At 41.6% G+C, this 10,144-nt stretch overlaps 1 protein-coding gene across 1 annotated transcript; it reads left to right on the top strand.

The window, feature by feature from the left end:
• Positions 1–1,330: 1,330 nt before the first annotated feature.
• LOC308302955 (urokinase-type plasminogen activator-like) lies at positions 1,331–6,011 on the top strand (the record flags this gene model as incomplete). The annotated part of the gene is made up of 6 exons (XM_080747274.1): positions 1,331–1,379; positions 2,107–2,293; positions 2,830–2,981; positions 4,137–4,277; positions 5,335–5,483; positions 5,571–6,011. 6 exons carry the CDS (start codon positions 1,331–1,333, stop codon positions 5,766–5,768), a joined length of 876 nt encoding a protein of 291 aa, XP_080603400.1. The 3' UTR covers positions 5,769–6,011.
• Positions 6,012–10,144: the final 4,133 nt, after the last annotated feature.

Below are 10,144 nucleotides of genomic sequence, written 5' to 3' on the forward strand. Positions count from 1 at the left end.
CTTAATGGATTACTGGGTAAGACTGACTCATTCATTCTCCTTTCTGCACCACCATATAATTTCTTCACACCAAATGGTCCAGCCTGTCAAAGATATGCACCCTATCCAATCACATCAGTGCCCCCGCCCTACACATGTGCCCCAAACACAGACATAACAGAGCAAGCCCTGAGGATTTGCCCTAAATAAAAAGATCTCACTGCAAGTAGACTCCTGTACTGTGTGTTATGTGCAGTGCACATCGCTAGAAACTTTTAAACTTGTTCAGGACAACAACATGAGGAGGACAGGCTTTGTAATCTACGCCTTATTGGCATCCATTTCAGCAACAGAAGCGGTAAAGTAAATTAAAAAAGTAAATTATATTTTGTGCTCGTCTGTCACATGTGTTTTCATGAGGATTTACATAGCTTGCTCTGCCTTTTACAGAGCTTTTTGAGATTGAAAAGACAGACTTTTTCATTCCACTTCGGGAGATCAGGTAGGTCACACTTTTTGTTGCTGTTGCCCTTTGGAAGATCATTTAGGCTACTCTACCTCCACCTCATTAACCACACGAAACCTAGCATCTCTACTCTGGACATGTCATAACAGGCAAACATAGCAGCTCTACCTGCTCACAACGCATCACAGTGTGGCACGTTTTGAGTTTGTAGATTTGCTAAAGCTCTGATCCCAGTCAGTAAAGTAGGGTAAGTGAACGTCCACATTTTGCACTATATAAAATATGTGACTTCATATGTACATTCCAATCAGGTGGAATCTGTCTTAATGGCGGAACCTCTGTCCCATCCTTAAGAACCGGCGTCCACATGTTCTGCTTGTGTGCTGAAGGTTTTGGAGGTGACAACTGTGAAATAGGTAAGGAAACGCTTCATACACAGGTAAATCCTCAGTATTAATCTCTCTTTAACTCTTGAGAGTGTATTAACGGAACCAAATTGACACATGTTGTAGGCTGGATTTATTGAGAACACATCTAATATTTGAATGAATGTTAGAATTACCTAAACTGAACTCCCATCTGTGTTGTCCTTTTAGTAACAGGTGCTACCTGCTACAATGGTATCGGACTGTTATACAGAGGTACAGTGTCTCAGTCAGAGAGTGGAAGAACATGTGTGGAATGGGATGTGGAAATTAGGAAGCGTCATTTGTCATTGGATGTCAGATCAGGGAGACATAACTATTGCAGGTAAGCTATATCCATTCTACTCATGTACATGTTGGTGATTTGTGCTAAGTTTTGTGTCTGACTGAAATAGAATACTCTTTCCAAAGAAACCTTGATTACAGACGACGCCCATGGTGCTATGTAATGAGAAATTACATGTTGGAGCAAGAGTATTGTGATATTCCACGGTGTGGTATTGACATAGGTAAGTGCAATCTCCACTCTCACATCACGTGTGTGTGTGTGTGTGTGTGTGTGTGTGTGTGTGTGTGTGTGTGTGTGTGTGTGTGTGTGTGTGTGTGTGTGTGCGTGTGCGTGTGCGTGTGTGTGTGTTTGTTAACTATTGTGTGAATGTTAACTATTGAAAAATAGCAGATCTGCTATTTTCTTTTAATCGTGAAAATGTGTGCAAGAAACCTATACTATGTTTCCATATCAGTGGTGCTCAAACTTCTTCATGTCAAGGACCCCCAAAATGATATGTATTTGGCCACGGACCCCCATCTCAAAATATTTAGTTCCAGGGACCCCCCCAGAAGCAAAAAGTGCATATATTCAAAGATTTGCACACATTTTCACAACTTTTCAAAAATAGCAGATATACAAGCTCACAGCTGTGAGCTTCTGCTATTCAATAGCTAAAGTTACTAGGGCCCCTCCACCTTGGGCCCGAGTAACTCAGTCCCACTTTCCCCCTCCTTGTGACTCCCCTGTGTGTGTGCACACAAGTGTATCAACTTGTGTATTGTGGATATTGCATTACTTAATTAATCAAATATCTCATCTTTAGAGCCCTTCCCATCTTCACCCACACCCACTGAGTCAGGAATAGGTAAAGTTACTGTCTTGCTTCTGAACAACAGTTTTTGCAATGTTTTCTTCGAAGGATGTGCTTTCTCACCACTAACCAACGCCATTTCATTCCCCTTCAGAGTCAACATGTGGCCAGCGTCCTGGCAGGCAGATGAAGATCGTGGGAGGAACAATTACTACTGTGGAATCACACCCGTGGATTGCTGCCATATTTTGGCGGAGCAGATCCAAGAAGGTTTTCCGCTGTGGAGGGAGTTTGATCTCCCCCTGCTGGGTCCTCACCGCGGCCCACTGCTTCCCTGATGGGTAGGGTAGATCACTCACTGTAAACCAGTGGTTCTCAACCTTTTCAGGCCGTGACCCCCAAAATAATCATATTTTAACTGGGGACCCCCCACCCTGACGAGCACTAAGAGTTGAGACATTACATTTTGTGTAACACGGTTCTATTGTGAAAATAGCAGATCTACATGCTCACAATGCCTCACAACGCGTGAACATGTAGATCTGGTATTTTCACAATTTCTGACTCTAATATTTGACATTTTGGCCAATGTTTAATTTGTCATTTTAGAAGTATTAAAAAGTCCTTAAATAGTCACTTTAGAAATGTGCATATACCCTCTATACACTTAAACTTTATGTTGGTTTGTTTTACTGTTGAGTGAAAAAACAATGTTGCACATTAAGTTAATCATCTGGGGAACCCCCAAGATAATTTGGGGACCCCCCTGGGGGTCCTGACCCACAGGTTGAGAATCACTGCTGTAAGGTGCTACAATCCAAGCTATCGCAACAGCGATAGCTTGGATTGTTTAGAACGTTCTGTGACTCTCTTCCAGCCCCGAAACAAAAACACGCCGTTTATCTGTCACCCTGGGGAAGAATGCACTGAATGAGACCGACCATACCCTGGAGCAGACCTTCCAAGTGGAGGAGCTTCATATCCACGAGATGTTTGACAACAGTGAGGAGAACTACAACAATGATATCGGTGTGAACTCAAATATTCTTTTCCTTAACCCATATGATACTAGTAATCATATTTTTCAGACAAATAACATGAATGATATACAGAGGGGTGACAAATTAAAGAAAATATTAAGTGTCTTGGCAACTACTAAATTAAGGAGAAAATGAAAAAACTAGAAGGAAGAAACATGATTCTAAATATATGACCTCATATGATGTTATGGTGATGGTGGATAGTGCTGTCTAACACGTCAGTACAAAACCTTCCAATAGGTGTTCAATTGGGTTAAGATATGGTGACTATGAAGGTCATAACATGATGACACATCAATTTCATACTCACCAAACCATTCGGCGACCCCTGGTGCAGACCAATGCCTATGTTTTTTTCACTGTGCATTGACGGTAACATGATATTGGTATGGACATCATTTCATAGGATGGGCAGCTGTTCTGTTTGTCCCATCATATCACTAATGCACATGCATCACAGTCACTGAATCTGCGCTTTCGAACACAATTTGTATTTATTGATGTCTTTCCCATAGATCAAAATGCAGATTATCCTATTGAAACATTAGCTAGTAGTTAGCCAGCCAGTCTTTGTGACTGAAGCTCCTGCTCCTGCCTCCAAACCGTAACGATATAGCCTCTTTCATAATCATTTAGATTTTTTCTCTTGCCATCATGATCGTAAATCAGATGCTTAGCAGTTCTTTACATGTCATAGTGCATGATCATCAGATATTAATTGCTGTATTCTATCATACAGTGTCTGGATGGTTCAGTCGGTAGAGCACTTGCCTTTTGACCACAAGGTCATGGGCAGTACCAATTCGGCACATGAGTAGCATGGTTTGGGTGCAGCAAGTCATGCAGTAAAAGTACTGGGAGTGGGAGCAGATGGTAGGTGTTGCACCCTATACCTCAGCATTCTATCTTCCAGATAGCCCATTGTGAAACGGGGATAGACTCCTACGCTTTGGCTGATGCCTCTCTCCGACTTATCATACATTCCACCACATTTGTTATGTTTCTCCACTCTCAGTTATTAAGGTGTTTCCTTTCATTTCTCACCCATAATAAAGAGATAGTTTCTCAGAAACCACAGGTGTGTACACCCCAAAACTGTCATTGTCCCCTGTCACTTATGTTTGATGATCACTATGATCCACAGCCCTGTTAAAGTTGAAGGCCAGAGATGGTCAGTGTGCACAGGAGACACGGGCTGTAAAGACAGTCTGTCTACCACCACTCCACCAGAGCCTCCACCTGGGTGCTTACTGTGAGATTGCGGGCTATGGAAAAGAGAAAAAAGGTAAAGTAGAGATAAATGTACAGTTGGTTCATGTTTGTCATTTAAATGCATATTGTACACTGTATTGTTTTACCTTAATTTCCTGGCTGTACAATGATGCCAAGCTGTCACTCCACTAACAGGCGTTCCACCCAGTCTGCAGACTGACCAATATGAATCTTGCTCACAAGTCACACTGGGACTTTCTTTTTTTGGCCCTCCTTATCTTTACCTGGCTGGCAATTGTTTTCTGCTGTTTTTTTTGAGCGGTGGTCACAACGCTCCTATACGTGGCGGTGTGTGTGGGTATGTATGTCTGTCTGCGTCCGTGTCTGTAGCCTGCAGTAACCTTTTCTGACCACACATGTTAAGGGAGGGGCGCTGTTGTTCAGACTCACATTCACACACACGCACGCACGCACGCACGCACACACACACACACACACACACACACACACACAGCCTCCACCGCTCAGTTCACACGAGTGTGATTTTTCTTTTTTTTTTAATTATCTGTTCTTGAGCAATTTACTGCTGTAAATGCCATAGAAACTGAATTTCCCTCCTGGGATAAATAAAGGCAGGGGTCTTCAACATTTTCAGACCAAGGACCCCTTAGTTGAGAGAGAGATGAAGCAGGGACCCCCACAACCTTTTCATAGATTCCATATAGTTTCATCGTTTGACAGCACAATCATCAGTGTATTTTGGATTCATGTCAATCCGTGTTTTCAGATATTTAACCACTTGAACCGTCAATACTTGACATTTCACTCTTTACTTGGTCTGCTCTTTTTTCCCTCTACACCAAACCTTTTTGCCAAAAATAGCTGATCTACAAGCTCACAACACCTCGCAGCACGAGGCGTTGTGAGCTTGTAGATCTGCTATTTTTGGCTTAAGTTCTCCAAATATGGACACTAGGGTTCAAGCGGTTCATATAAAAAAAAGGAGAAAAAAGGTTTCTGTCACACAACAATTTGGAGGACCCCCTGTAGTAACTCTGAGGACCCCCTAGGGGTCCTGGGCTCCCTGTTGAAGACCCCTGAATAAAGATTTATCTGGTTGCTCTTTCCAGGCCTGTGGTATAACTCTCAATACCTAAGAATGGCTACAGTGAACCCCTTGGCTCACGATGTGTGTCGTCAAAAAGACTACTACGGAAACATGATCACAGAAAATATGTTCTGCGCCGCTCACCCTGATTGGATTCGGGATGCATGCGAGGTATGTGATACAAGCCAAAACATGATCAGACATTGCCTGATGATTTTTGCTGTTTGTATTTTTCACACACATCACTCTTTTCCGCAGGGGGATTCGGGTGGGCCTCTGGTGTGTGAGGTGAATGATAGATTCTTCCTGTATGGTATTGTCAGCTGGGGTGAGGGGTGTGCACAGGAATACCGTCCAGGTGTGTATACCACAGTGACCAATTACAACCAGTGGATTGGCGAGAAGACGGGTCTGGATTCCATTACTACAGGGTCCATCATGCTCCCTCAGAAATGATGAGCCTTTATTTAGAGAGAGAGATGGGGAAACTTGGAGAGAGAGACTGGAGAGTAGTAGGGTAGTGTCGTGCAGCAAATGGATGCCACGGCTGGCCAGGAATCGATCCGGGGACTTCAGGTGTCAGGCATTTAAGGCTTATCTCTTTTTAATCTCCTTTGAGTCTCCTTGAATTTCCGACGAGGCTAAATAAAGGGACTCATTTTTTACTTGAGAACATTTAAAATGACCAGCTAAACAAGATCTACCCACCCTAAAAAAGGTGCTTTGAAAACAGGCGTAAAGGGAGCTGACAGGCCCTTCTTGATGTCAATCTATAAAGTCACCTTATTCCGAGTGGCAGATGCCAAAAAGAGGAGTTTCGTGATTTTGTAATTATTTTTTAGGGCATGTCATGTGGTCTACCTGCACAGCCTTTGTGATCTACTGGTAGATCGCGATTTTGGGCACCCCTGTTGTAAACTGTAATTTGTGGTATTTCAGTTATCATACTGAATAGTGAATTTGTTGCCAGTATTAAATATTGTTTATTCAATTGTACAGATGTTTACAGTAATTCATTTTTACTGTTGCAGTTATTATGCAGCATGTGTCCAGTTACTTCTGTATTTTACAAAAATGATTGTATTTATGTTATGTCTGTGCTGTGTTAAATAAGACAAATAATGTGTCCAAGGCCAATCATTGTCTGAGGGATTTAGCCCTTACACTTGACACTCTGTTTTTGGATTAGGTTGCGTAGTCCGACAATCAAAGATATCCCCCTTGGCATCAATCTCTGATCATCTGACTATGTGAAACCGGGGTCTCCTCAGTTTGTCACTGGTCCCAGATGGTATTACTGCTGCCCTGGCTTTAACACCATCCTACGCTCACCACTCACTGACCCTATTGTCATGCTTGTGGAATCTGCTATGACCAGAGTCCACTCTGGATCTCAACCACATCCATGACATCAACCTTAGGAGCTAATCAGCAACAGTCATTTTCTTCTACTTTTTCATGAATTGTGTACAAGTGGAACCCAATGCAAACAAGCCATTGCACTTTCTTGTGGTCTAAAATCCATTTAGTAGACCTTGTATCTGAACTGTACTGTCCTGTACTATTCCTATGGAAACTTCTAATAAAGTATTCAATCAATCAATCAATCAATCAAAGTAGCAGTGACAGATCATTGACAGAGTAGAGAATGCCCCTCATGCTAACTATAAATGGACGCTTGCTATTGCTGCAAATTGCAGCTGTTGATACATTATCTCACCATCCCTGTGAAATATCATCTGCCTGTGACTCACAGAATCCACCTTAATTACAACCCAGTAAACTCTTCAGAAGGTTTATAGTTATTCTAAATTTAGATTCTATGCCATAAATAATAGCGTCTGTTTCTATAACTGTGAGGCTACAGTGAGGAAAGGACTTCATTGCAACAGGGAATCCTGCAAACAGCAGTTGAGGGTCTCCACAGGCAGTGAAGGGATTAGGGGAAGCCCTCTACGGGAACTACACACAGTCACAGCTGGCCTTGTTATTTCTGGTTTGAGAGCTGTGTCATCAGGCAAAGTGTGGGAAACTAGTGGAATACAGTGCAACTCATCTATTTCAGGAATAATGGGTGGATACATAGTTACCTCAGTGGTCTCATCCAGTCAGTGTTGTTTTTGACAGCAAATTTTGATTTAGTTTTAGTCATAGTAAAATGTAATTTCATTTTAGTCATAATTTAGTCACCTGAAAAGTTTTAGTTTTAGTAATTTTAGTCGACTAAATATCATAAGATTTGCTGTGACGCGTTGTGAGCTTGTAGATCGGCTATTTTCAGCACGCAACACCTGAGAGCAACCAAACATAAAATGACTCTCTTCTCCACTAGTCCCTCCCTAACGTTTTAGTCTAGTTTTTATTTTGTTGACGAAATTGTCAATATATTTTTCTTAGTTTTAGTCATCACAGCTTAATTTTTATTTCGTTTTTATTTATTTTTCGCCATAGTTTTAGTCGACGAAATCAACACTGCATCCAGTTCAGGTTTATCCATTGAGACTTGATGTTTTTGATGTCTTGAGTCTTTACATCTGTGTTGATCTATCTCTTACATTACTACAACTTTCATAACTGAAACCTGCCTGTCGGGGAGAAGTCTATCATTTGGTTCACTGTTATACATTTTTTGCTATATAAATTTAGCATAACATCCCTTTCATGAGAAAATATTATTTTCTAAAAGAACATTTCACAAACATATCTCCAAATATCAGTCCTCACTTCAGTCAGTGCTCACTATTGGAAGGTACCACACTTCTTGTGTCTCAGAGGTGGGCTGTGGATTGCTGTGGAGTGGACAATTTGTTATAGGCCTGTTTGGCAGTGGCAGGAGATGATTTGAGAGCTGATTGATGGTGGTGAGTGATGAGTGATGGGCTGGCCCTGGGTTTGAGGACAGAGAGGACAGACAGAGGGGAAAACAAAGCCGCAGTGGGGAGGAATACAAAAAGCACAGACAACAAAACAAGTGTACCATATTATTACATTTAACAGAAATGATATAGACATATGGTTTTAAAAAGATGAAACGTTCCTTTAACAAAAATAACATGTCAATACCAGAAGGGAATGTTCAGTAAAAAAAATAATGTTGGCTAATACAAATAAAACCAAATAAAATATAGACTTCTCCCAGACAGTCAGTTTTTAGTTTAATGTATATCAAACAGAGGAGTTGGTGCTGTTCACTTTATTACTTTTTTTATTATCAGCTTTTTCGTTTTTCATTGAGTGAAATGCTGAAATCTACAACTCCACATTATAGCCTAGCACTACATTTCTATAGTGTAGCTACTTCTTATAACCGCCAGAGGGAGTCAAGTGTTCGGTTTTAAACAGCTACTTGAACCAAGATACAGAACAGGGCCCTGTGAACAGGTCAGGATGTCAGCAAACTCAGCATAAAGAGCAACAACCCAAGTCACACACAACTTGCTTAATAGTCAATTTGCTAAGTGAATCATAAGTTGTCTCAGTAAGTTCACCTATGCTATGTCACATGTTACAACGACTGCAGACTTCTATGCTGCTGCTGATATTTTCTCTAGCAGCTACAGTACAGGCCAGGCAGAACCCATCAGGTCCTTTTATCAGCTGTGAAGAGCAGGGGAAGGTGCAGAAGACCACCCATCGAGACCACCAGGCCCACTCACATTCCACACAGTACACAGGGGAGGGCCTTTCAGTAACTGGAGACTTGAGTAAACTGCAGAGCATCTTTGATGTCTATATCCAGGATGGACTCCCTCTGTTTTTGTGCCAGACATTACAGTACAGTACAGCACAGCACACTTGTTTTTGAAAGATAGGCCTAAAGCACAGGTCTTCAACAGGGGGTCCGGGACCCCTAGGGGGTCCTCAGAGTTACTACAGGGGGTCCTCCAAATCTTTGTGTGATAGAAGCTTTTTTCCCCCTTTTTTATATTAACCACTTGAACCTTAGTGTCCATATTCTGATAACTTTAGCCAAAAATAGCAGATGTACAACGCCTCGCAGTGCGAGGCGTTGTGAGCTTGTAGATCGGCTATTTTTGGCAAAGTGCTTTGGTGTAGAGGAGAAAAAGAGCAGACTAAGTACAGAGTGAAAGGTCAAGTTTAAGTATTGACGGTTCAAAGTGGTAAAATATCTGAAAACACAAATTGACATGAAACCAAAATACACTGATGATTGTGCCGTCAAACGATGAAACAATATGGAATCTATGGGTTGTGGGGGTCCCTGCTTCATCTCTCTCTCTCAACTAAGGGGTCCTTGGCCTGAAACGTTGAAGACCCCTGGCCTAAAGGGTTGTCGCTGTGTGTTGGGCTGTGTTGGTGGTTGTCATATATTATGTATTTTCCCCCACTTTTGAAAATGGTCATGTTGTAAGTTTACCACATGGAGAAAACTGATTGTCAGCAATAACATATTGACAGACAGGCTCCAAGAGCGAGACCAAATACAACAAAATGACATGTTTTGGTATTTTTAAATGTATTATATATTGGTTGTTTGCCTGCTTGTTTGTGTCATCCAAACTTGGAGGTCATAAGAGGAACTGAAATTACTACTGTACACTTCTAGCAGGAGGATGCTTTTTGTGGTGATTTTATGGTGTGATCACCCACGAACTCTGTGTGTATATTTACAGTTACATGTTCACACTTCAATGACATGTCATGCAGCCAAGCCTAAATTAAAGAGAGGGACTCCAGGATATTGAAGATAACTAGAAAATATTGTTCCTTCGAAACAATTGTGGGCTCGCTTCAAGCCAGAAAACAATGTCTATAAAAGTACAAAATGTCAAGATCGCAGGCAGTGCTCTCTTTGACGTTACTGAAATTAG

Source organism: Nannobrachium achirus, assembly GCF_963921795.1.
Source record: "Nannobrachium achirus genome assembly, chromosome: 18".
Taxonomy (NCBI): domain Eukaryota; kingdom Metazoa; phylum Chordata; class Actinopteri; order Myctophiformes; family Myctophidae; genus Nannobrachium; species Nannobrachium achirus.